The 26,645-nt window shown below is 45.5% G+C and overlaps 1 protein-coding gene and 1 pseudogene across 7 annotated transcripts; one reads left to right on the top strand and one right to left on the bottom strand.

The window, feature by feature from the left end:
* The first annotated feature begins 5,582 nt into the window (after nt 1-5,582).
* Nucleotides 5,583-7,465, top strand: LOC122434957 (annotated as a pseudogene).
* A 2,691-nt stretch (nt 7,466-10,156) lies between these two features.
* On the bottom strand, nt 10,157-25,326 carry USP11 (ubiquitin specific peptidase 11). Of its 7 annotated transcripts, none has more exons than XM_043458030.1 (21): nt 25,065-25,325; nt 18,378-18,487; nt 18,073-18,203; nt 17,611-17,728; nt 17,325-17,470; nt 17,138-17,199; nt 16,918-17,017; nt 16,388-16,561; nt 16,140-16,298; nt 15,523-15,747; nt 15,297-15,380; nt 15,084-15,178; nt 14,114-14,320; nt 13,404-13,456; nt 12,930-13,190; nt 12,784-12,854; nt 12,333-12,445; nt 11,242-11,391; nt 11,021-11,136; nt 10,760-10,848; nt 10,157-10,683 (listed from the first exon to the last, which is right to left on the bottom strand). In XM_043458030.1, the coding sequence occupies exons 1-21, from the start codon at nt 25,214-25,216 to the stop codon at nt 10,546-10,548; spliced, it is 2,754 nt and encodes a 917-aa protein (XP_043313965.1). In that variant the 5' UTR covers nt 25,217-25,325; the 3' UTR covers nt 10,157-10,545. The 7 variants fall into 7 exon arrangements, with proteins under 7 accessions (XP_043313965.1, XP_043313967.1, XP_043313966.1 ...); XM_043458032.1 differs by having other exon boundaries at nt 12,945-13,190; nt 25,065-25,324; XM_043458031.1 differs by having other exon boundaries at nt 12,930-13,187; nt 25,065-25,323.
* Nucleotides 25,327-26,645: the final 1,319 nt, after the last annotated feature.

Below are 26,645 nucleotides of genomic sequence, written 5' to 3'. Positions count from 1 at the left end.
ACCCGCCAGGCTCCTCTGTCCATGGGATTCTCCAGCAAGAATACTGGAGTAGGTTGCCATTTCCTCTGCCAGGGGATCTTCCAGACCCAGGGATTGAACCTGAGTCTCTTATGTCTCCTGCATTCACAGGCAGGTTCTTTACCACTAGCGCCACCTGGGAAGCCCTGTAGTTCCCTACTAGTGAAGTCACTCAGTCATGTCTGACTCTTTGTGACCCCATGGACTGTAGCCTACCAGGCTCCTCCATCTTAATCTATCCCTCCTCTCTCTCCCTTCCCCTTTGGTAACCATAAGTTTATTTTCTATGTCTGTGAGTCTGTTTCTGTTTTGTAAACAAATTTACATGTATCATTTTGGGGGTGCTTCCCTGGCTCAATGGTAAAGAATCCACCTGTCAATGCAGGAGACATGGGTTCGATCCCTGGTCCGGGAAGATCCCACATGCTGAGGAGCAACTTACCCCAGCGCCACAATTACTGAGCTTGTGCCCTAGAGTCCATGCTCTGCAGCAAGAGAAGCCACCACAGTGAGAAGCCCAAGCACCACAACTAGAGAGTAGCCCCTGCTCGCCACAACTAGAGAAAGGCCCTTGAGCAGCAATAAAGACCCAGCACAGCCAATAAATAAACCAACAAATAAAATTATTAACAAAAAACAAGGTCAATGCAGAAAGGCATTTATACATCACTGAGAAAGGTGTTTGGGGTGAGGGGGAGGGGAAGTAAATACAAAAATCATCTTTTTCTGATGTAATCACCTGTTTTTTCCAGAAAAAAACTTAAAATGAGTCATCTCTCTCCCTCTGTCTCCTCTACCCCCCTCCTCCACCACTCTTATGATTCCAGAGAGGAAATAATAGCCAATAATCACTGCAGTCACAAGTAACTGATGGTCACAAATGCATGATCATGCACATAAAATTATTTCTACTTTAAAATACAAATTACCAAAATGAGGAAATAATATGCATACACTCAGTTAACGGAGGTTACCATAGAGACAGCCAGCTGTACTGTTCCCAGTTACTGCTCTTCATTGCTCAGAATGCATCCACTATAATTATATTCTTCCTAGAATACTCAGATACACATGTTCACATGCACGCACACACACACACGCAGGCTAAACACAGTCAAGCAACATATTCCCACAAAATTTAGGTTATGCTGTTAGTTCATCTGTGCTCTTGGAACCATGGAAACTCAGAGCAACAAGAGGCTCTGTGTCCAGAATCTTATCCAACATACTATGGTTGCAGCTGTAGAAAATTAGGTCAAAGCCTGAGATGGGAGTTAGGAGCAGGCTTCTGACTAGATTCTGAGTGTGCTCCTTGTCCCAAGATTAAGATGGCATGAAAGATACTCCCAGAAAATGCTAACTTCCCATGAAAGAGGCCCCCTTTGACATTGGAGAGTGATGACATCTATCATACAGAAAGCACTATTGTGAGGACATTACTGAGCTCTGGAGTGTGAATTATTCCTTTATCTTTAATTTTATCACCTAATAATGCTTTGAAAGTACAAATATCATTTTTTGATGCTATGCCTTCAGGGAAATTAAGAAGTGATCACTGCAGTTTTAAACACTGTACTTCCAAAATAGACATATAACTTGTGATTTGGGAGGAATGCTGTCACCTAAGGGGCTGGATTATAAAATTCCAACTTAAAAACAGGATAGGTGTGAAAGGTGTTAGTTGCTGAGTCGTGTCTGACTCTTTACGACCCCACGGACAATGGCCCACAAGGCTCCTCTGTTCATGGAATTCTCCAGGCAAGAATACTGGAGTGGGTTTCCCGACCCAGGGATCAAACCCAGTCTCCCAAATTCTACTTTAGGAGAGTGTTGGAGAAAAAGTGGGGGAGGGGGTGAGGAGGGGTGTTAGAAGGATACCATGGGGAAAGTAAGAAATATCACAGCATTCCAAAAAAAATTAAAGAGGAATCCTCATCCCCTCCCCCACTTTTCCTGTAACACTTTCTTAAAGTAGAATTTGTGGAAAACCTATTTTGTTTTTAAGTTGGAATTTGATAAGCCAGCCCCTTAAATGATTGCATTCCCCCCAAATCAGGAGTTATGTGTCTATTTTGGAAGTACAGTCCTTCCTTCAGGGGCTTCCTAGGTGGCTCAGTGGTAAAGAAATCTGCCTGCCAATGCAGGAGATGCAGGTTTGATACTTGGATGGGGAAGATCCCCTGGAGAAGGAAATGGCAACCCACTCCAGTACTCTTGCCTGGGAAATCCCACGGATAGAGGAGCCTGGCGGGCTACAGTCCATGGGGTCACAAAGAGTTGGACACGACTGAGCACAAACATCCTTCCTTCAAAAAGATCTCAGAACAAACTGGCGGCTGCCAGAGAGAAAGGGTTGGGGGTGCTGATGAAATAAGTGAAGAGGATTAAGAGGCACAAATGTCCAGCTATAAGATAAATAACTCCCATGTATATAATGTACACATAGGGAATATAGTCAACAATATTGTAGTAGATTTGTCTGGTCGTGGACGGTAACTAGACTTACCGTGGTGATCATTTCACAATATATTCTACTGTTCTCTTCTACTGTTCAGGGCATGTGCATATACACATGCTAAGTCACTTCCATCATGTCTGACTCTTTGCGACCCCATGGACTGCAGCCCACTAGGCTTCTCTGTCTATGGGATTCTCCAGGCAAGGACACTGGAGTGGGTTGCCATTTCCTTCTCCAGAGCATCTTTCCAACCCAGTGATTGAACCTGCATCTCTTACATCTCCTGCATTGGCAAGCAGATTCTTTACCACAAGTGCCACCTGGGAAGCCCAATATATATCACAATATATACATTTGTCAAATCATCACGTTGTACATCTAAAACTAATACAATGTTCTATGTCAATTACATCCTAATAGAACCGGGAAAAGCAAAAAAAAAAAAACTTTTAAAAAAAGACCTCAGAACACATACCACTACACACATGCCAACTTGTATTCAGCACTCACTTTTCCTAAATGCTCAGATCTCTTTGCTAAGAGATTTAGGGCTTAAATGTAGTCAGGTAATACATATACACTTAATACATTTCCTTGTCATTTATTTCAATATATTTAGTAAAAGTAGCCTGCTTCATATGTCTAACTCTCTTGGGCGGTTCCCTGTTCTATCTCCTATAAAACAATTTCATTTGGAGTCTTCTGCTGAGTTTTAACATCAGAAAAGATGAAAGCTTTGGACTATTGTTGTTGTTTAGTTCTTAAGTCATGTCCAACTATTTTGCAATCCCATGGACTGTAGCCCGCCAGGCACCTCTGTCCATGGGATTTCCCAGGCAAGAATACTGGAGTGGAAAAAAAAAAAGAATACTAGAGTGGGTTGTCATTTGTTTCTCCAGGGGATCGTCCCAACTCAGGGATCAAACCTACATCTCCTGCATTGGCAGGTGGCTTCTTTACCACTGAGCCACTGGGGAAGCCCAAGCTTTGGACTATGGTTATTATAAACTCTCTTCATTCTCCAAAAGCACAAAATTAACTTGTTTTCTTATAATTAAATTACTCCACTGACTACAACAGCACAATCAGAAGCTTCTAGCATTTCTGTATCCTGTGACAATGGAGAAGCAGCCCTGTGTGGTTCCATGATGGGAGTCCTCAAAACATGCCAAAGATAGAGATGGAGATATGGATGAATTACACTGTAGCAGTCAAAGCAGGCAATGTTCAGGCTCTGCTTGGGCAACAAAACAACCAATCTCTTATTTTTTTGATCCTAGGTTAAAACAAAGAGCTACCACCAATAGCTGAAATTTGGTGGTGGGGGTATTCCTAGAGAAAGTCAGCTTTGTTAAAGTGCTATCAAATCTCATGCCAGAACCACCAAGAAAGTAGGAAATCCCCTGAACTTGAAACATTTCCCCCTTGCCCACTCTATGATGATGGAACTTCCTTTAGTAACCAAGGAGGCATTAACCCCACCATGGCAGGGTGCAAAGAGATAAAGCTAGAGAATGGGATGGTCTAAAATAATTAACAGCTCTCTAAAGAGTTGGCCCTGCTAACATGGCTCATTCTTTTCAATTATAGGAATACATTCCCTTGGTTTTTTTTTTTTTTTTTTTTTTTTTTTGGCCCTGCCATGCAGCACGTGGGATCTTAGCTCCCCAACCAGGGACTGAACCCATGCCCCCTGCAGTGGAAGCTCACAGTCCTAACCACTGGACCACCGGGGAATTCCCAATACATTTCCATTTTTTAAAAAGCTTACACATGATTAAAGTCATTAGGAGGACTGAAAGTACTATCTTTTTCTTCAAACAAACGAAATTGCTTTTTAGCACACGTTAGAAGGAATATAGTAGTAGAAAGGGTGGGGCTGTAAAAACAAGACCTGGCTAAAAGATACCACTTTTTTGCTATATGACCTTGGGCAAGAGCAAAATGCATACCTGCCTCAGCGGCAGCTCCATCACAATTATAACACCATATTCCACAGTGTCAGGCAGAGAGCAAGTGAGAATGTATCTAGAAACTTTTTGGTAATTCCTGAAGTCTCATATACATTGTTTTTATGACATTAGAAGAGTACACAGTTTATAATAATTATTGAAATATTTTTGTCTTCAGGATAGATTAAAAACAGATTTTATGTGAAAACACATATTTTACCTTCACTGAAACTCATACCCCTATTCATACATGACAAAAAGAAAGGGTCAGCTGAAAGCCAGAGACAGGGACAAGAGCTTGGGAAAAGGCAGCAGTGTTACCAAATAGATACAAAGTCTGCTGCTTTCAGTACAGTGTCCTTTTGGAAAGAGGAAAGGTCCTCCCCAACCTGCCCCATTTCCAACTGGGCACAGGAAATCTATTAACTGAGGGAAGGAGAAAGAGAAAAGCACTTTAGTAACTGCAACTGCCAACACACACCAAACCTAAGAATTTGCTAGGTTCTAATATGGAAAGAAAAAGATTTTAGAGCTGCTCAGAGAATAGGACAGGAATCTTACACAGAAATAGAAGAAAAGAAAGGAAGATAGATCCCTTGGAACCCTGATTTCAGACATTGTTCATTCTTAAAAATACAGAAAGCTATATTCTCAATTAAGTTTTCTTCTATAGTGTATTTACATACTGGTGTTTTTTATTTTATTTTATTTTACCATTTTATAGAGTAGCTAACACAGGCAGTGGTCAGCTCAGTGGGGTGGCTGGTGAATGCACGTGGACCATGACCAGTCATGCATTGCCTTCTATGGAAACTACAACTGAAGATCTAGAAACCATAAGGGTTATATGCCATTTCTATAAACCTCATCCATGTACTACTTTTTTCTAATTTTCTGTTCCCTCTTCTCCTTGCTTTCTTCTGCCATCCATATTTCTTTTGTAACTTCCAAATTGCTCTCTCTTCTATCTCCTTTCCACGCAGAAAGACTGTACAATTTTTTAAAGGTATGATAAGCTTTTAAAATACAGAGATACCCATATTTATACACATTTTGTCCAGTTGTTAAGGAAACTTTTTTCAAGATTGAGTCTATGATGGCACCAAAAAACTGTAAGCATTTCACAAACGTGTTACTTTTTATTTAAAGAATTCAATAGTGTCAAAATAATCTATTTACATGGGGTTTTCACAATCCATGTTTCTCTGTCTTTTATCTATCTGGGATTATAAACATAACAGGGCTTCCCTGGTGACTCAGACAGTAAAGAGTCTGTCCACAATGCGGGAGACCCAGGTTTGACCCTGGGTCAGGAAGATCCCTTAGAGAAGGAAATGGCAACCCACTCCAGTATTCTTGCCTGGAAAATCCCATGGATGGAGGAGTCTGGCAGGCTACAGTCCATGGGGTCGCAAAGAGTTGGACACGACTGAGCGACTTCACTTTCTTTTCTATAAACATATCAAGACAAAACGTTATAATAATTAATGAACTAAGTCTTCATCTCAAGAAGTGAGGAAAAGATCACCAAAACAGTAAATTTTTATAAAGTTGAAGGACAGCAGTTCTGCTTCCAGCCAAGATGAAGCCACATGGACAAGACTCACCCTCCATGCAATGCAACTCACCCACAAGGAGGGAAAGCCTGCATGAAGCAACAAAGATCTGGCACAGCCAAAAAAAGAATGTACACTATAAACCATAAAGCAATCAGTGAATAAAACCAAGAGTTAGAGCTAATAAGCCAAAAAAAAGAGATGAAGTGAAATCATTTTAAAAAACCTAATTCAAAATAAAGCAATAAAAGAGGGAAAATGACAAGAGGGAAGAGGACAAACAGAATCAGATAGCTGCCTCACCACGCCACCTGCTCTGGAGCGAGTCATGGTGGTGGCACTGGTGGCCTGGCTGCTCCTGGCATCCATGGCTAGCAGCAGGACTTCAACAGCCTCAAGGCCATCAACATCCAAGGCAAGTTGGTGTTGCTGAAGAAGTACAATGACTAGGTGCCCCTGGTGGTGAATCTGGCTAGTGAATGTGGCTTCATAGACCAGCACAGCAGGACCTGGGGCCCCAGCACTTCAATGTGCTTGCCTTCCCCTGCAACCAGTGTGGCCAGCAGAAGCCCGACAGCAACAAGATTGACAGCTTTGCCCCACCGCCTACAGTGTCTCTTTCCCCATGTTTAGCAAGACTGCAGTTGCCAGCACTGGTGTCCCCCCTGCCTTCAGTACCTGATGGAGACTTCTGGCAAGGAGCCCAGCTGGAACTTCTAGAAGTACCTAGAGGCCCCAGATGGAAAGTGGTAGGAGCTTGAGACCCAAGCGTGACGGTGGAGGAGATCAGGCCCCAGGTTACAGCGCTGGTGATGAAGCTCATCCTGAAGAAGCAAGAAGACTTATAACCACTTTCCCTCCTCTCCCCCATCCCGTCCCCCCACCATGCATGAGTGACAAGAGCAAACTCAAATGGTGCTACAAAGGGAGAGACCACAGACTCTCCTCCACTCTTATCCTGATACTTAATCCATCACTCCTGTCAGGGGAAAATTCTAGTAGTTTGATTATTTGAATCTTAGAGCAACCTCTAGGAACCAGTGAGAGTTCTTGATCAATGACTTACCAGCCGGTAAGAACCTCTAGCCAATGAAAACATGTGGCAAATAGAAGCATTTCAAGCAATAATCTCCTATGTATAAAGCGGGACCAATTCCTATCTCACAGGGCTATTGTGAGGATGAGGATGAAAAGCCTATCGAAGTGCCAATGGCAGTGCCAGCTAACCAGGAGGCATTCAAGAAATGGCTTTTGCATATAAACCAAAAAATAAGTTGTGATCAACAAAAACTTGAACCCAACATGAATTTCTAGCCCTAAGAATCAGAATCCAGGTCAAATATTTGCTGTTGTTCCTGTTTTCCTATGTATTTTTTTTCAATTACAAAAGTAATGCAATTCATTGTAAAATAATACATGATACAAAATAAAAAATGAAAGCATCTCCCTCAAAAAATAATCAGATAGCTAGATGAAATACTAAAACTTATCGCTAATCACATTAACTAAGTGATCTAAGCACCTCAATTAAAACTCAGACAATGTAAGATTATGTAAAAAGATCCAACTGCATTGCTTCCTAAGTGTGTTAAGAAACACACTTATAATACACAAGGGGAGTGACATCAGCAACATGGCAGACTAGGAAGCTCCAAGCTTATGTTCCCCAACAAAAACCTAAAATTAAATTTTAAAAGAAAAAAGCAAGCAAGCCGAATTGTCAGAACCAACTGTGTCAGCACTTCTGGAAAAGTCACAGGTTTACAGCAACAGAACAAGTGTCCAATCAAGAAAAAGTCATTTTCAAAATCATGGGAAAGTTTTGCAGCATTCTTACTCACCCTCATCCCACCTTCTCCCTAGGACGGTGGTAGTTGCCGTCTGAAAGCAACTGCCTGGGTCCTAGTCCCCTCCCTTGAACTGGAGGAAACACAGCAGACTATTTGCAAATGGTTGCCTATGTGCTTTCTACCCATCCACCATGTTCCATATTCCTTTCTTCTGGCCTTCTTTTGGATTATTCATCTATTTCCCTCCCTCTTGTTTGAAATGCGTACCTTTTATATTTTTTATTTTTATACCCTTATTAAAATACAGTACTAGTCTAACTTAGATCTTCTAGAAGATGCATTTCTTAGTATGCCCTAAACTGTATTCAATTCACAGAATCCTTCCTCGGCTAGGTCTGATGTGTTGCTAAACTCATCCATTGACTTTTTCTACTAAATGCTAGTTTTAGTAATATAGAATTCTATTATTTTCTGTTGACCAACCACAATACAATGGTATTAAGCAAATAACAGCTACATAATCACAACAGTAAAAGATGTTTATCAGTTTCACAGTAAGTAGCCAGACAAAAAATAAAAGATAATTCTTAAGTTTTGCTATTATCTAGATCAGATCTATCACTTGTTTGGTTCTTTCTCATTTTCACTTGTTTTCATTTTCACTTTTAAAGGTTTTAAATTTCTTTTTCACATGTAATCATCTCTATTTCCATGACCAGAATAAGCATGTTTTACACTGATGTCTGAGGATTCTATTGTGTCTCTGTGTTACTGTATTGTCTTATTTCTCCTGATTCTTAGGCATGTTGTCTTTTCAAGGTGTCTTTGGTTAAACCAGGGAAGTTATTTTGAGTTAATTCCTTTTAGGTGGATTTTTGTCTAGGACTGATTATTCATAGCTAATGAGGACTTATTTTGAACCAGCTCTTCACTCCTGCTTCATCTGCAAAATGGGGTAATAGTGCTTAAACCATATAGTCTTCACGAGAACTTCAGTTCAGTCAGTTCAGTCACTCAGTCGTGTCCGACTCTTTGCGACCCCGTGGACTGCAGCATGCCAGGCCTCCCTGTCCATCACCAATTCCCGGAGTTTACTCAAACTCATGTCCATTGAGTCGGTGATGCCATCCAACCATCTCATCCTCTGTCATCCCCTTCTCCTCCTGCCTTCAATCTTTCCCAGCATCAGGGTCTTTTCAAGTGAGTCAGGTGGCCAAAGTATTGGAGTTTCAGTTGTGAGGACTAAATGACAGCTTATGAGTTCCTGGATCCAACACTTTTATTTTTTGCTTAAGCCAGTTTGAGCTGAGTTCCTCACAGCAACTACCTCCATTTCGCCTGTATCCACAGCATGACTGGAGGTTTGTGGGTGATAAGGCTGGGCTGAGTGCCCCTCAGAGGGGGCTTCACAGGCCCAGTGCAAAGGCAGCAGGCTTGGCGGGGGAAATGATCTCTCAGCCACCCTGATCAGGATTCCCTTCCTCAGTGTGAAGGGCTGGAGTGCTTGTCTACGTCCAGATACTGCACACTAGTCTACTCCATTCTGCCCCACGGTTGTCCCCATTGGAGCTCCGTTTCTCTGAGGTGAGAGCTGGCACCCACAGGAGGGCTCAGGCAGGGGCTGTGCGTGCTTAGGTGGCATCTTATGCTCACACAATGCTGCACCCATTCTGCAGGAGGTGCTCCATCTCACTCTTCTGTGGGATGAGGCTGGAGGGACCCTGCCTGGTGGGAAAGCTGCGGTCACGGTGGGAGGCTAACCATAGGGACAACACAGACACAGCCCATCTATCCTGTCACTGTGGGTGGCTTGGGCCAGATGTACCCACTCCTCAGAGGACACTACTGGTGGCCTGTGAGGTGGTCTGGTTAGTACCTTTATATCCAGAACCCAGCCATTTGCCCCCACACATGCCTGTCTGTTCCAGGCACACCTTTCCCACAGCAGTTGAGCACAGGTCCTGTCCACTACCATTTCCATCCTGGGTCCACAGAGGTCAAATGTCCCCTTTGGGGACTACTACCTCCAGTGTAAGTGATGAGGTGTCTGGACCTCTGGACATAAACTCGAGCAATTACTTGACCTCTGCATCTGTTTCCCCACCTGAAACTGGCAATGACAACTCCTGCATGAGACTCTTGTGAGGATTATGATGAGTCAATATTTGCAAAATGCTTTGGAAAACACTGGGCATGCCGTTGGTTCTGAAAATTTTGTCTGGCGCACAGATGGCACTTCACAAGCACTTAGAATAGGACCTGGCACACAGATGGTGCTCAATGAGCACTCAAGAGCAGCAGCCATCACACACCTGGCATTCACTACGCACACAGGCACAGTACTGGTGCTTGGTTAAGGATGTGGAAAGAAAAAACCCACAATGCCAAGGAACACACTGGCACTTTTATATATACACAGAGCAAGGTACAGGGTCTCAATAAGAAAATACACTCTGTTCAGGTGCACCCCACCCCCACCCCCTGAGAACACCCCAGATTGAGGACAAGAGGAAGGGGAGAATCATAAATAGAGAATAGAAGGGAAAGTTAATGCTCTAAAGGGCAAACACGAGCAGGGAACACACTGCTGGAAGGAAACACAACCTCGTCTTCCCTGGGAGAGCGCAACGTAGCAGCAAGGAGAACAGTAGCCACAACTAAGCCTGTGACGCCTGGCATGGGGCACCTAACTTGGGTTAAGAGAACAGGGGTGGCTTCAGGAAGGAAGAGAGCCGGGATAGCTTCCTTCCCGGTGGCAGGGCCAGGGCCCCTCAGTTTACATCCATGAACTCCGATTTGGGTGGGGCACCGCAGGCAGAGGATGCTGGGGGTTTTGACGAGCTGGCCTGGGTTTGCAGACGGCGTACCACATCCTGGCGTTGGTAGAAGAGGACATAGGCTGCCTTGGACTGTGGGAAGACAGGAGTCAGTGTGGGTCGGGGAAGAAGGTGTTGGGAGAAGGGGAGGAAGGAGGATGGGTATCACCTCAATCTGATTCTCCGTCACAGGTGAGACGCTGCTGTCATCGAAGTAGTGCCACTGGCCGCTGTCCTTGTTGCAGGCAAATGTCGTGTCTGTAAGAGAGGGCAAGCGGTCCTCACCCACCCTCCTGCCCCTAAGAGGGGTCCACATTGGCTCTCTCACTCCTCCGACACCAATGACCTCGCCACTGGTTCACACATCTACTTACCCACTGGGGCATCCCAACCCCATCGCCCCCGCCATGAGCATGCCCCCGGTACATACAGTGTCCATCCCGCAGGCCCCCATAATGGTTGGAAACCGCGATGAGATCATATTTGTACAGCTCTGGGGCTGAGTCATTCTGAGGCTTGATGACAAACTCAGAGAAGTCAAGGTCCCTGTGGGTGTGGCAAGGGTTAATATCAGTGGCGCCCCCTTCCCCCAGTCCCTGCCTTCCTCCCCACCCCACCCTTGCCCCCAGCCAGCCTCCCCAGGCCCCAGACCGGATAGGAAACTCCACAAGGGTGTCCAGCTTTTCTCGGGAGAACTTGGTGTAGGAAAAGCGCTTCAGGTGGATGATGAGTGTCTCTGGCAGCATCCACAGGTCCAGCTTCTTGGTGGCCAGCTGGTGCTGCTTGCAAGTGGGGCAGTACCTAGTGATGGAGCCCAGGTCAGGACAGACACTTTCTGAGCTCTTGTTGCCATGCAGCTTTGATGGGCCACATCTGGTCCAGAGACACTACTTCTACTCCTATGTTACTCTAGCATGCTTGTTAAAACCCTGCCACGTACTTATCAATTGCCCAACGTATGCATTTTTGTACTGGCATGTGTTTTTGTTTGGATTCTGGTCTGGCAGACCCTAGTCATCTTTTTGAGCCTGCCTCTGTCCCTCTCGCTTTCTTTCTTCTATTTTACTCACTCACTCGCCAGGTATTTGCTGACGGTCTACCATTGATATCTTTGGCACTACTTCATATTTGTTTCCTTTCTGCTTCGTGGAAGATGCTCCTCTTATTTTTGAGATTGGTTTTATCTTTTCAGTTCTTTCTGTTTCGTTTATTCTTCAACAATCTAATGAGTGTCTACTGCACAGCCCACACCATTATAATCAATGAGAAGAGACACACAGTGAACTTAAAATGTTTTCACTCTCAAGGGACTCTAACAGGAAAGACAAAAAAACGATGTAAGAGAAGAATCTAAGATGTGACATCAAGGGAGCAAGAAAGAAATGCTAGGCTAGGACAAAAATAGCACATGGAAAGAATGAAGGGAGCTGATGGCTGGAGGAGGAGCAGTTTTTAACAGAAGAGTAAGAGAAGGCCTCTCTGATAAGGTGACATTTGAAGAGAGACTTGAGCAGAATGAAGGAGGTCAAGTCCTATAGATAACTGGAGGAAGGATGATTTTGTGAAAAGGAACAGCTTGGGCAAAGGCTGAGGTGGAAATAGGCTTGGGGTGTTGGTGGCCAGAGTGGCAGGAGGCAATTGAATGAGCGGGTGGGGGAAGGAGGTGTATTTAGTGCTAACAGGGGCTGGGCGGAGGTGGTCCCACCCAATAGCACCCCAGAGGCCCCATTCTGGTCCCTTACCAGGGGTTTTCCTTCTCCAGGGTCTCAACGGTGGTGAAGAGCTCAATGCATTCCTGCAGCCGCACTGGTGCCTTCTTCAGCACGTACCCGACACAGTCATGCTTCACGTAGCCCTAGGTTGGGGGAGTGGATGGCCAGGTGTGAGGATGACAAGTGAAAGTCACTCAGTTGTGTTGGATTCTTTGTGACCCCATGGACTGTAGCCTGCCAGGCTCCTCTGTCCCTGGAATTCTCCAGGCAAGAACACTGGAGTGAGCAGCCATTCCCTTGGGGGATAAAAAGGAGTGGGGGTGGAAGATGCACGCCAAGTGGTTAAGGGCATGGACTTTGAAGTTAAGAATCCGAGGCCCTGGGAGCTCTGTGATCACGGCTCAGCTGAAGTAGGAGAGGGTGTGTGTGGCGCCAACTGAAAGTGCACCCCCCTCCCTGCCATACCCAAGATCTCCTTTACCTCAGCCTCCACCTCGTCATAGTAACGCTTCTTCATCTCTGGGTCCCAGTCGATGGCAATATACGGCTGGGCTAGGGGTGAGGGGAGGTGGTCATGGGCCCTGCTGCCAAGGAAAACCCCCTCCCGCCTCCCCAATCCTGGCTCACAGCTGAAGGAGACACCATGGGTATCCTCGTTGAAGGTCGAGCGATCACTGGTCCCATTGGAATTCACTGTCTGCAGGGTGAAGAGGTGCTTGCGCCGTGCCCTCTGGGGCCAGTGAGATGGCCCAGGAGAGTTGTCCACAGGGGCCCGACTTCCGCTCACGACTCCGGAGCTGGGCCCAGCCTGCTCCAGCCCAGGGTCTTGGGAGCTGCCCTCAGTCACATGTCCAGGCTTAGGGAGGCTATCCTTATCCTCCAGGTCTGCTAGGATAGGGGAAGGATGTCAGAGGTGGGAATGTGTGAACCCCAGTGGGCTGAGCAGCAATGCATATCCAGGTGGACCCTGTGTGTGTCAGACCCACCCCAGACCCACCGCTGACCCACTGACCCTCCCTCAGGCCATGGGAGACGCTCATCCTTGCGGATCCATGTACAGACCCTCATCCTTGCGGATTCTCTTTCCTTCCTCTTCCTCACCTTTCTCATCCCCGTCATCCTCATCATCCGAGCTGGGTCTGGTCACATAGCGTCTGCCAACAGAACAGAGGAGACTCTCAAGGAGGGCCCCAAGGGCGGGAAGAACACAGCCCAAAAGTCTACTTTGCTTATGATGGGAAGCCATGGGTCAACCCCCCCACACATAGTTGTAGAGGAGGAACCAGAAGGTCTCAGGAGATGTCACAGGAACATGGGAAGAGATGGCCTGACAATGGAGGATCTTGTGGGGCACAGTTAAGGAGTATGGATCTTAAGTATGATAAGCCGCTGTTATACAGATACATGATCAACTGCACATTTCCATCAGGAAAGGCCTCTGAGGAGCATGAATAAGTGCCACGTGAGGGAGAGGTGAAGCCAGATAGTGCACTGCTGTTTGCCTGGAGGGATTCTGGGTTTTAAGCACAATAAAAATCAATTGAAACACAAATAACCAAGACTCTCCCAGGAAGACAATTAAGTACAAGATGATGTTATCTGCCGCGTTCACTCCTATATCCCCGGCACCTAGGCGAGGTGGTGGCGAAGTCAGAAATTTAGAGGAAGAGAAAAACCTACAAGTTACTCTCTGGCCATGTTAAGTTTGAACTGTCTTCGGGAGCTGGATGGGAGGTGGCAACCAAGCGGTTAGACACCCAGCTCTGAGTTCTGACCCCACCTCCCCACCTGACCCGGAAGCGCAGACTCACGAGAGGCGGTACAGCAGGATATGATACAGGGCGTCCCATGAGAGCCGGTCCCGGGGCACCGACACCAGGAGCGGGTGCCCAAAGAGCATCAAGCCGTAATAGGAACTGTTATAGTCCCGGGCTGGGGTGCGCTCCCGCAGGTAGATAGGAAGCACAACATCCTCTCTGGAGTTCTCACCAACAGCAGCCCTGCCCGACACCTCATATCTGTGGGAGATGAACATCAGGTCCCGTCTGATAAAGATACCCAAGAGGGATTCAAGGACTCTGCCCTAGTTGCTCCAGCCACTCACAGCCTGAAAGTATTTTTAAAAGGGTCCAAAGAGTCACCCAGGGTTTTGGATCATTTACACAACACCTTGTTTGATGTGAGATAAAGTCTTTTGGTGTTATTAGAGCACTGAGGGAGTTGACAACAAAATTTTCATGACACAAGGATCTAAAACAATTTTTTTTTTTTGGAAAACTGCTTGGTTACAAACAACTTTTCTACTCATAAAGCACCTTCTATTTCAGTTACCCAAACATTTCAAACATCTTTTTTCTTTTTGGCCACAAACCACATGGCATGTGGGACCTTAGTTCCCTGATCAGGGATAGAACCCATGCTCCCTGCAGCTGAAGCACAGAGTCCTAACTGCCAGGGAAGTCCCAAAATTGTTCTGAATGCTTTTATGTTCAGAAAGCAGCTTAGCATTCCTTATCTTAAAAATCATTTGGTTTTTGTGGCGTGCAAGGTGAATAAGGAGGAGCCTTCCTCACATAATAAGGAAGAAAACACCCAAGGACAGCCTGCATAAGGATTTCACCCTACTCACTGACAGCCCCTAGCAGCCTGCCCTGCTAAGGTACACGGCCGAAGCCCTGAGAAGGCTGGTGCCCTGTTAATCAGGCTGAGGAAGGGAGAGGGAAGGTAGTTAACAAAGGAGGTTCCTAAGAAACCCCCATCTCCCCTGGTCTTCTTACTCACATGAAGATATCATCTCGGTCTAAGATGCTGCTCAGGGACTCCTCCAGCTGGTAGATCTTGTAGAAGCGGTGACTGAAGACATCAGCCACCATCATCTGGGAATGGGTTACGGAGAGGGGACCGATCAGTCTGCAAGGTCTCCCACAGGCCTTTCTGCCTCCCTTGGTCTCCTTGCCCCTGTATCCCATCTTCCTTCCGTCTGCAGAGCCTCACCCTTTCTGGCGAGATGCCAGTGTGTTTGGCCAGAGCCACACACAGATCCGAGATCTTGCCTTTCTTGGGGACCACGAGCCGGTGCTGAGGGAGAAACGGTAACCACAGAAGAGCAGAAAGATGTGTAGTGAGTTAGTGCAGGAAACCCTGAGGTATGGCTGAGTAATCAAACCAACTCTATGAGTGCAGGTCCCTCATTACACCCCCGTCCTCATTCTCCTCATACCTGCTCCGGCTTGCGGCGAGGGTCCATGGAGACAAAGAAGACCTCCATGACCCTCTTATGGCTCACAGGCAGTGGGACACTGAGGTAGCAGAAGGGGTCGAAGGTCACAGACACATTGCCACAATCAGGGCACACCAGTGTGGACTTGAAGAGGCCATGGAAAGTGTCCACGATCACAGAATCATTCCGCCGTTTGTGGTTCTGCCAGGCTTCCTGAGCAACCTCCTGTTGACAGTGTTGTGCTGGGTGGTGAGGCTTGCCAGGGGCTGGGGAAAACCATGGTTTGCAGGTGGGATGCACATGGGAGTAAAGGTTAAGGCCACTGGTAAAGTCCAGAGACAGAGTTATAGTGAGGGCCACCTGGAGACTGTGTTGTTCACTGTCAGGGCTGGGGGTTACTTGGGGAAGGAGACTGGGTGGGAGTTAACTCTCACTGGGTGTGGGAGCAGATGTGGAGATGTGCTGAAGACAAGAATGGGACTGAGGTCAGGGAAGATGAGCTTAACCAAAAATGGGGAGTGGTGAGGGTACCCCAGGGAGGACAGAAAATCCCTGTGGCAGAGGTCCTAGTGGCTTTAACAAGGCTCTCATGATGGGGGTCTTCCGGAAGCACCCACCTGATCTGGCCTCCCAGCAGCGTCACACAGCTCCACATATTCCTTCTTCTTGACGCGATTGAGGTCCTCGTGTAGGCCATCCAGGAGGAATGACAGCAGTTCCTGTGAGTCATGCTGCTGGTAGCCCAGAAACTGGGACGCAAAGTGGCCGACCTTGGTCTGAGGAGATGGACGGGACATCTAGGCATGAGGGAGGCGATGCATGGGGGTTGGGGGGCAGAGAGGGGCTAGCCAGGGCTAAGCCATACCTTGAACACCTGGGGCACAATGGAGCGGTGGTGGCCAGACCACGCCTGTTTCACCAGGTCCGCATAGGCCTGTGCAATCTCCCCCTTCATGCCCAGTGGGTTGCAGAAGTTGAGCTCCTCCACATATTGGTTTTTGAGGAAGTACTCGGTAAGCTGCGGCACGTTACTGAGGCACTGCAGGAGGCAGAAGCCAGGTTGAGTGAAGGGGAAAAAAGAGGTAACCAAAGTGGGGATGGATGAAGGGGGAGGAGGACGAAGGGGAAAGAAAGGAACGGGCAGAGGAGGAGAGATCAGCATTTCAGGAGAAAGAAGAATGTGGTGACAAAGGAGAGGAGACTAGGGAAAGCAGGGAGCAAGTGGAGAGGAAAGGCACAAATATTTCAGAAAGAAACATGGGCACATCAAGCCAGACTGTGGGGACCTAGCTTCCAACCTGACCCCTTGCCCTGCAGTGCCCCCGACTCTGTCCTCCATTTCCAATTCGCAAATCCACCCCCATGCTGCACCAAACCTAGACCTCATGGTCCAACCTGCAGGGCCGAGTTCATGAAGCACGTGTTGCCCAGATTGGTAAGACCACAGATGCCCGGCTGGCCCTGGAAATCCTCTTCCTCTTCCAATGTGCTGCTCCTGAGACGGATGAGAAATTTTTATCAGCTGAGGAACTACCAGGCCCAGGGAGAATGTGCTCATGGGCTCAATCTGCTAACTGTGGGACCCCACTCTGGACCGGAAACCCCGAAGGCTCACGTGGCATGTGGCTGCGCACTGGGCCAAGTGCCATCCTTGTTTCGGGTCTCCATGACAACCACCTGGGTTGGAAGAAGAGGAGTAAAAAAACAGGGAAGGCATTCATGGAGGACCCACGGGTACTGAGCTCTCACTTCTCTGGAATCTGAGCATGGCCTGTGGGCGAACACGTCCTCCCCACCCTCACCTGCCCAGTCTTGAGAGAGGCGTCAAGCACTGAGACACGGGTGTTGCACAACCTCTCAAAAGAGCCCTCCGCGTTCTTGATCCACAGCCGTGTCTCTTCCTGGGGGCTCACCAGAAACTGCTCTCGAGCGGTTTGCAAAACTAGGTCTGTGGAGGGGGATGGTGCACGTTCAAGGTCTTCCTGGCACCCTGAAGGATCCCCTCCCTTCTTGACTGCAGACTCCTTAGGTCACTGGACCATGACTGTTGCCGGGAATGCCAATCCATCCCATGACCCTCGGGCTCACCAACAGAATCTGTCTGGCTGAATTGAGCTGTGTGAGGTGTGTCCATATCACTGTGCTGGACGAGCACCAGTTCTACTGGGTACACTTCAACCTTGTGGATGCTGGGCAGTTCCACAACCTGCAAGGAGGGAAGGGTACACACACTGGCATACCCACCATGTGCACACACCGACACAGGGTGACAACCTCTGCAATCAGAGGATGGAGCATCCACAGAGACGAACACACATGGCACAGACACATGTATGAAGCTGTGTGAGGTGAGCACACACAGGCAAGCAAACGCAGGGGGCACAGCAAGATACCATCTAATGACCTAAGAAGGGTAGAGCCAGGTGTATGGATATAGTGGACATGAATACACAGGTCTGGACCCATCCTGGACCTTTAAGGTCTTCTTCCTATGCTTCCCCCCACCAGAAGCCAAACCCCACCCCACAGCACCCGCGCCACCCACTATACCTTGCGTTCAATGGGAGGCTGGCCATGCTCTAGACCATACCAGTTGACCAGGTAATGCCAAGCAGCCGCTGGGAGCAGCACATAGTCCTCACCTTCCACCAATTCCTTCTTGAGGTGCCAGTTTACCTGGTCTGCAGGAGGGCGGGGGGAGGTGGCAGAGGAACAATCAGGGAAGGAAAGTGATGAGTCAGTCTGGCCATCTCACCAATGACCTAGCACAGAGAAGGGGCTCATGATCGTTTGTTGGGACAGAGATGACAAGAATTCCAGGGCTCGGCTGACATGGGGAGGCAGAAGCCTGGTACCTTCAAAGAGTTCAGCATTGTTGATACAGCCAGGAAAGGTGCTGGAGTCCTGATCTCCTCCCTGCACGTACACCTCCCACTGCTTGTACCAGTGCTGCCCCACGAGGAACCTGGACCAGACAGGTGACAGGGGTGTTACACAGTTATCTGGTGGTGAGTGGTACCACATCCCATGGTTATTGGACTAAACATAGCCACAAGTTACCAAAAGGATAAGTTTCATGAACATCTGAAACTAATACAGAGCTAAAAAATAAAACAACAACCAAAACCAAACTCATGCCCATGATGCCAGAAAACATGAGGTTTTATTATATAATAAATGATAATTTACTTGTATTAGTCTGTGGGGTAACACAATCAAATTAGATTCAAAATAATTGTTATTTGCCACTAATGTTATAAGACTTCAGCCATTTTTTGAATGTGCAATGTTTGTACAGGATACAAAACTCTTCAGCTGAGAAACGGATTGTTAAATATGGAAAATCCGCTCAGAAATAAAAAAAAAAATTCAACTGCTAAAAGAATCACAAAGTTCTCCTTCAAAAACTGCACACTGTGACCTTTAAAATAATTTTTTTGTCTTTAGGATTTATTTTGATATTATAATAAATTTCTAAGCGTATGGTGACTAGCTTACTCTGTGTAAAACTGTGAAAAAACATGTAACATAAAATTTACCATCTGAACCATCTTTAAGTACAGTTTGACTTGCCCTCTTTTAAAGGAGACACTTCTACATGCCTACTAGGATAAACATTTAGGACTGCTGAAATCTGCCTTTGTAGAATGCCATGACAAATTCTCAAGTCTGCAGAATACCTGATATATAGAAAGTGCTAAATAAACATTAGCTGTTATCATTCCAATCCTAGGGCTTAGACAAAAAAGTTCAGGTACACATAATCCTCATGCCCCATCCCCACCCTCCAGCTCCCACCCCTCCCCCCACCTCGTTGCTCTGCAACGACTTTTTTTTTGGGGGCGGGGATGGATGCCCCACAGCATGATCTTAGTTCCCCATCCAGGGATCAAATCATGCCCCCCTGCAGTGGAAGCTGACAGTCTTAACCACCTGATTGCCAGGGAAGTTCCAGCTATGCAATTTTTGATACATAGAAGGCTATCCAAAGTATTTAACAGCCTCAAATAAAAACTTTTTTAAAAGTTACATAATGGATGAAAAATAGGTAACAGTTTTCTAGCTATTTAACTCTATACATTGGATTCTTTATTTTTTTTCCATTTATTTTTCTTAGTTGGAGGCTAATTACTTTACAATATTGTAGTGGTTTTTGCCATACATTGACATGAATCAGCCATGGATTTACATGTATTCCCCATCCCGATCCCCCCTCCCACCTCCCTCTCCACCCACATTGGATTCTTTAAAATGGCACTTTTCTTTGTTAACCTGGAATGTCACCCAAAATAGGCAAACTTTTCTGTGGGCTGTTTTATTTATTTGGGGGGTGCTGCAGTGACCCCCACAGATCCCGCACTTCACTCAGTCCAGGGACACACACACACCCTCCCCGCCCCAGTGGTTCATGCCACAGACACTCATCTAGAAGATTCTGTCACGGACCTTACCCTCTACCACTTGCACCTTCAAGGTTTTAATTGCCTCCATGGATGGTCTATGAGGTGAATTTACTCAGTAAAGCTAGTTTCTTGTTAATGGGAACTTTGACACAAAAGAAGGCACAGCTTAACAGGTTTTTTTAAAGCAGATTTTAAAGGAAAATTAACATTAAAATAACTTTTTAGAGTGGTAAACAAAACCTCCACACCTGGCTACAACATGAATTTCTGAAGCCTTCATAGAAGACTGAAGCTTTACATAAATTTTCACAAAATATTACTACCATGTTTTTTTCAATTCAAAGACACTTTAATTTTTTTTAACATTTCTGAATTGGGATAGCTCATAATCTGTCAGCTCAGGTGACAGTCATGACATATAGAGTTGTCACTGTCTAATGGAAAAGCACACACATCATTACATTTACTCCTATATGCTCATGTTTTTTTTTTGGTTGCTACTGTAAATGTATCTCTAAAATTTTAACTTTCTAATTTCTTATTGCTAATATAGAGAAATAAGATGGATCTTGTTAAAGTCACTTATGTTTCTGTTTCCTTTCCTCCAATTTGTTAAAGTGATATGAAACTTGCACTTATGGAAAGAAATTACTAAAAAATATTGTCTGTCCTCTAGATTTCTTGTGTCTGGAGAAAATATCAGTTACTTTGGTTAATCATTACATTGTTAGGTATAATAATTATGGAGAAACAGAAATATGGATATAAACTAAGATATGATTTCCTACTCATTTTATTAAAAGGTTGTTAGCTTATTTGGATATAAATGTACTATTACACTGTTCTAAATTAACTTATTTATCTGTATAAGCCTAAATGCATAAATAAAAATGGATGTAAATAAGTCCTTTCTGTAAATTGTTACATGAATAATGTACCAAAGGAGGAAAATTAGAATTGGGGTTTTTTCCTAGAAAATGGCTACGTTAACTTATGCCCAGACTGGAAGCTCTTTGTCACCAAATTACTGTTAACTCTCGGTGCCTTTTGACCTCTCTTAGCTCACTTTCTAAAAAGAATTCTTGCTTTTAAGAAAAGTTAAGCTCCTAATAAATATTGCTATTTATCATTGTATGTTTTACAAGGTTGACTATAAATATTTCTTGTCTTCACTTCGATTTATATCTTGTTTTTTTTTTAAAAAAAAAAAAAAAACACCTATTCTTGGGATCCCCTTGCCGGTGGTTGAGACCTGCCTTACCATGCAGGGGATGGGCGTTCGATCCCTGTAAGATCCCACATGCCGCAAGGCTACTGAGTACACACGCTGCAACTAAGACCTGATGCAGCCAAAAATACAGAAATAAATATAAAACAATAAACTATTCTTGCTTTGTCTTTCTCAAATTCAGGCCAAAGTAAGAATAGTAACATTGTTCAAATGTTCTTTTCTGCCTAAACTATCTCTGGGAGATACCACAAAGATCTACTCCTTCACCCTACAAAAGGAATGCATTAGGTTTACCTAAAATTCCCCCAATTTTAATTAACTTAAATATTTTAGAAAAGCTCTTTGATTTTTTCAAACTTTTCAAAATTTTTAAAAATGACAAACCAAAAAGAAAGTTTATCTTCCTAGCTTAGTTATGCTTAATTATATATAATTAGATATACTAATATAAAAACCTTTCAATAACTGCATACTTTTGAAGCTAAACAGCATACTCGTGTTCAAGCAACAAAGACTGGTACAATAACTTTCTACCAAAAGATCTCCCCTTCTAGAACTCTAGACTCACAACCCCCCTTCCCTTTTTGGTTCATAAAAAATCTGAGCAGATACTAGGGGTGCTGACTCAATTACAGGGGAATTGTCAGAGGCCTATTATTTATTTCACTCTTTCATTAGATCCAGTGACCAAGGCATAATTATCCTGCGTAACAGCTTTAGGAGAAGTCTGCACAGCACTAACCTTTAATGAAGACCCTAGAACTAAACCGACTGAAATTTTCACACATTTGGTTGTCAATTGCTGCTATAGCTGTTACACAAGATAAATATGCCTTGGCCACTGTCTAGTCTAACTTCCAGTGAGAAACTGTTTTCCCTTCACACATCACAATCGATTCTGCAACACTGCATCCAGGTACCCACCTTCCTTGATCTGAACAAAGACAGGCTCATGCTTATTTACCTCTTGTTAGGAAACTATCTACACCCTGCAAACAACCAGAGGCTCCTTCAGCTACCCCAGATACAACTTCAGATAGTTCACCTTTGAAAATTTGCCAAAATACGTATCATTGATTTGAATTTTAAAATTTAAGCTTCTCCCAGAAATTAATCTGTTTAAATAGCCAAATAAATGCCCTCACCCAGATCTGCCAGTTGACAAAAGCTAGAAAGTGCAAATATTAACATGTATATTTAGGTATATGATTTGGGGTAGGTCCGAGACTTTGAAATGCTTTATGAACACAAAATTCCTGATCACTCCAGTGACCCCCTATAAAACAGACAGCAAATTAAACTGGCTTCAATGCTTAACCAACATTGATGGGATAATTTTTTATTGACACATCATAATTTTATTATTCATATAACATAAAATTAACCATTTAAAAATGAACAATCTAGTGGCATTTAATACATTCAGTGTTGTGCAACCACAACCTCTATCTACTTCCAAAACATTTTCAACACACCAAGAGGAAACCTGGTATGGGTGGGATACTTTTAAAGGCTATTGTCACAAGGCTGTAAAGGTAAGATGGGGCAGGAACCAAAGCCTGCAAGCCCTTCTGAACACCTCCAAATGGGCTATAGCAATATTTCTGTTATTGTTGTTTACTCTCAAGATGGACTGAGGCTTTACCTTGCTGGAGAGCTATAGTGCAATAGTAAAATAAACTGGTTTCATATTTCCGATTTGGGGAATCTCAACTTGTCTCTCCAGTAACAGGAATATGTATTTCGCTAGTACTGAGATTAAAGAACTCTAAAAGGAGCAAACCTCACTCCTATCCTAAAGGCTTTCAGGTGAGAACTTGCTTGCGGCGATGGAGGAACGCCGAGTCCAATATAGCCGGATGGAGAAAATGAGGGGGGAGGGTAATCTGAAGAAAGATGGGAGAAATGATCAGAGCCAGACACCAGCCTGGAAACTGTAAAGCCCTGCAATTCACTGTAAGAATTTTAGCATTTACACTGCATGAAACAGGAAGACTGTTGGAACGTTCTGAGGAAAGGATGGACATAAAATTATTTTTTAAAAGAATCACTGTGTATAGAAACAGGAAATAGCACTATTACAGTGGAGAAACCCAGCAAATAGATTCACCAAGTGATCAAGGCTAACGTCACCAATGACGTCATATAGATACTGAGTACCCACCTGATGTGATGCACAGGGCACTCGATACGCAGCCAGTCTGATTTCACACATATCCTCCCATAAAAAGAAAGCTTAGACCACAAATACTCTTTAGGGATGCATACAATGGTGGGAAACTGATAACGAAATTAAAAATTCAGGGTAATAATTTCCTGTGGCAGGGAGGGGAATTTTCATCTGGAAGCGGCACAGAATTTCTTAAGGTAACAGTTTGAATCTTAACCTAGGTGGTTAATTCACAAATTTTGTATTATTCTTTAAATTTTAAACTTTGACTCAGAAAAGTCGTAAAAATAATACAAAGAATCTCTGCGTGCCCTTCATTCAAGATTCTCCAAATTTAAATTTTTACTCACTCGGTCATTATTTCTTTAAATACGTCTTTATATATGCTATTCTTTCAACCATTTCAGAGTAAGCCTGCTTACACAATAGATCTTTAACCTTAAATATTTCGGTTCTTTAACCCTAAATGAATTTCCTAAAAACAAAGATATTATCTTTCACAATCACAATACAATGATCAAAACCAAGAAATTAGCAGTACTAACATCTAGTCTACAGACTTTGGTAAACATTTTATCATTTTCCCCATTCATATCTTTTACAGTAAAAGAGAGAAAATTCACTTTATGAGGTGAAAAAAAAAAGATTTTTAAATAATTTTTCTGCTCCGGGATCCAATCTAGGATCACACATTGCATTTCGTTATGCATTCGTTAAGTCCCGTTAATTTCTTCAATGTGGAACAGTTCTTCCCGACCTTGAAATTTTTGAAGAGTACAGATCGTTTATTTTTATAAAATATCCATCAACCTGGCCTACGTAAACGTTTCATATTACCTTTGCAGGTCTTACGTATTTCACAATTTAAAAAACGAGATGCAACTCGGCGAGAAATAAAATGAACCCAGGAACAGTACATTTCGAGCAGCGGTTAGCAAAGAAATCAATTAAACAAGTCGATTTATCAAGATACGCATTGATATTTTAAAAATAGCTGTTTTTTCTTGATTACAAAACAAACCACTACTAAAACAGAAAACAAACGTAACATCGAAGGCCCCTCCCGTGCCAATCACCTGCACTTTCTCCCGTCCTGGGAAGACGAGCTTGGCCAGAGACAAAAACCTCGCCGCTTCACAAGCTTTGCTCATTCGCAGGCGCCATTTTCTGCTTCACGGGCACCACCTCCCCTCTGCAGTCTCTTCACAGCCTCAGGACACACCCCTCGGCCTCGTCACAAGCCTCGTTCCCAGGCTCCAGCTCTCTCCACCACGCAGGGTCTGACTCCCTCCCTCTTCCCCCACCCGCTCCGCCTTCAGCTCCCAAACCGCTCTTCGGCCTGACGTCACCGGCATTGACTTCGTTCTCAGGCGCCGCGCAGCAGTCAAGGCCCGCCCCCAGAAGCTTCGTAGCGCCGCGCAGACCACGCTCCCCAGCTCCCCAGTTGCTGAGATCCCCTCCTTCCCAAGTTCCCCACCTCGCTGGCCTGGCCCCGCCGCCGCGGCCTTCCCTTCTCATGACCCGCCCCCTGCCTCCGCGCCAAATCGCGCCGCGCTATCAGGCTGCAAGCTGCACCGCACAGGCTCCACCTCTTTCCCAGACTAGGCACTTCCCCGCCCCTCTCGTTCCCAGTCCCATAGGCCATTCCTCCTCCCCAGGGCGGCTCTCACGTGGAGCTCCGCCGCCTCGTCCCCCACCGTCCCCGCAAGCCGAGGCTCCGCTTGCAGCTCTGCCTTACCAGCTTTCGCCAACCTGCAGCGGACGCCCTCGCCCATTCTCGCCATTCTCGATCTGGCGCCGCTGGCTCTCCAGGTCCGGCACCGCTTCGCGCTGTGGCTCTTGGTCGTCTACCGCAGCCGTATCCGCGGAACTCGCTGCGACCGCCGCCATAGCCGTTTGCCCTCCTCTAGCGGCCACCGCAGCTGGCAATAGGAAGGGCCCCTCAACTGCCACTTCCGGATTTTGGTCCCGGAAACGGAAGCAGAGCCCCCCATACAGCTAGGGGGCTACTGCCATCTTGAAAAGGGACCCCCGCGATGGGACTCGTCGAAGGGCTGGGCAGGCATAGGCACGTGGGCGGTGATTTCCGCCACCAATAGGCGGGGTAAATCCTCCAGTTGGGAACTAAGGACCAAGGTGTCTTGTGGGATTCTAACGCCATGTTGAGTCAGGACAAACGATTGTGCGGAAGGTCTAGGTAGTGGTCCCCGAGGTGGAAGAGGACATATTGGGGTGTGTTCAGGGGAAACTTCCAGGACCTTTCGGTCCCATGCTTTGCTGAGGACTGCGGGCCTGTATCCTGGGAGCGGCCTTTTTGCAAGCCTGACCAGGATGCCCTTCCTTCATTGCACTACCCTTCTCTATCAGAAACTAATGCAAAAGAAGGCATCACTTCCAGGGCGCTACCCCGGCCTGCCGGCCTCTTCCTTGCGTGAACTAGATTTATCCTCTTAATAAACGTGTTGAAGGCAAATCAGCCCCAGGCCAGGTATATTTATTGGAGTTACAGCACTGATAATAATAGTTGGCCCTGTTTCAGTGTTTTATTGCACATAAATAGTAGTCTTAGGCAGCAGGTTGCCTATGGGAAACAATGGGGATGTTGAGGACCAGAAACGTTAATTCACCTTGCCCCTCTAGTAAGTAGTGGAGTTGTGGTTGGAACTCAGGAATTCCAGTTTCAGAGGTGCCACCTTTAAATTCCACGCCAGAGATTTTCAAACTAGGGTCCTTTTTGGCTTTCTACCCGTTCAGGAGACCCTTTCAAGGTTCACGAAGTACAAGACTCTTTCATGGTCATTTTCTATTGCGTGTGCCATGGAATTTTCCAGAGACTGCATGATGTAAGCAAAAGTTCTTTGGATAGCCTTAAGAATAGGAAGGAATTCTGAGACCAAAAGTTTGAGAACCAGTCCACTGCATCAGGGTTTTCAGCTTAGGCACTATTGACATTTCTGTTGTAGGAAGCGTTGTAGGATGTTTAGCTGCATTGCTGGCCACTACCTGCTAGATTCCAGGAGCATCTCCTAGTTGCAAAACTTCCTCTCCGGGTGGGGGAGATTATCTGCTGAGAACCGCTGCTCTAGGCTATGTCTACATTTTCTCTGCTGGGGCTCCTAGCCCTCTTATGTTGGTGGTGACTAAAATTTCCCTCTTTGGCTCCCTTATATCGACCTGCCTATTGGCTGTCCCCACCTAACCATTGCACAAACTCCCTAAGACAGGCTCATGATTCTGGGTCTCTTTCAGTGTATTTCCCTCACTATCACTACCCATTCCCATAGGCAAACGCACACCTTGCCTTTTCACACATTTAGGC

Source organism: Cervus canadensis, chromosome X (assembly GCF_019320065.1).
Source record: "Cervus canadensis isolate Bull #8, Minnesota chromosome X, ASM1932006v1, whole genome shotgun sequence".
In the NCBI taxonomy this organism is placed as follows: domain Eukaryota; kingdom Metazoa; phylum Chordata; class Mammalia; order Artiodactyla; family Cervidae; genus Cervus; species Cervus canadensis.
Note: the sequence above shows the minus strand (reverse complement) of the source record. Positions and strands in the feature narration are given on the sequence as shown.

Coding starts and splice junctions, on each gene's coding strand:
- USP11 (XM_043458029.1), bottom strand. CDS start 25,216: ATGGCGGCGGTCGCAGCGAGTTCCGCGGATACGGCTGCGGTAGACGAC. Junction 15,179..15,296: donor CTGGCATCTCGCCAGAAAGG/GTGAGGCTCTGC, acceptor ACCCATTCCCAG/ATGATGGTGGCTGATGTCTT. Junction 10,849..11,020: donor GGGCCTGCGGGATGGACACT/GTATGTACCGGG, acceptor CCTCTCTTACAG/ACACGACATTTGCCTGCAAC.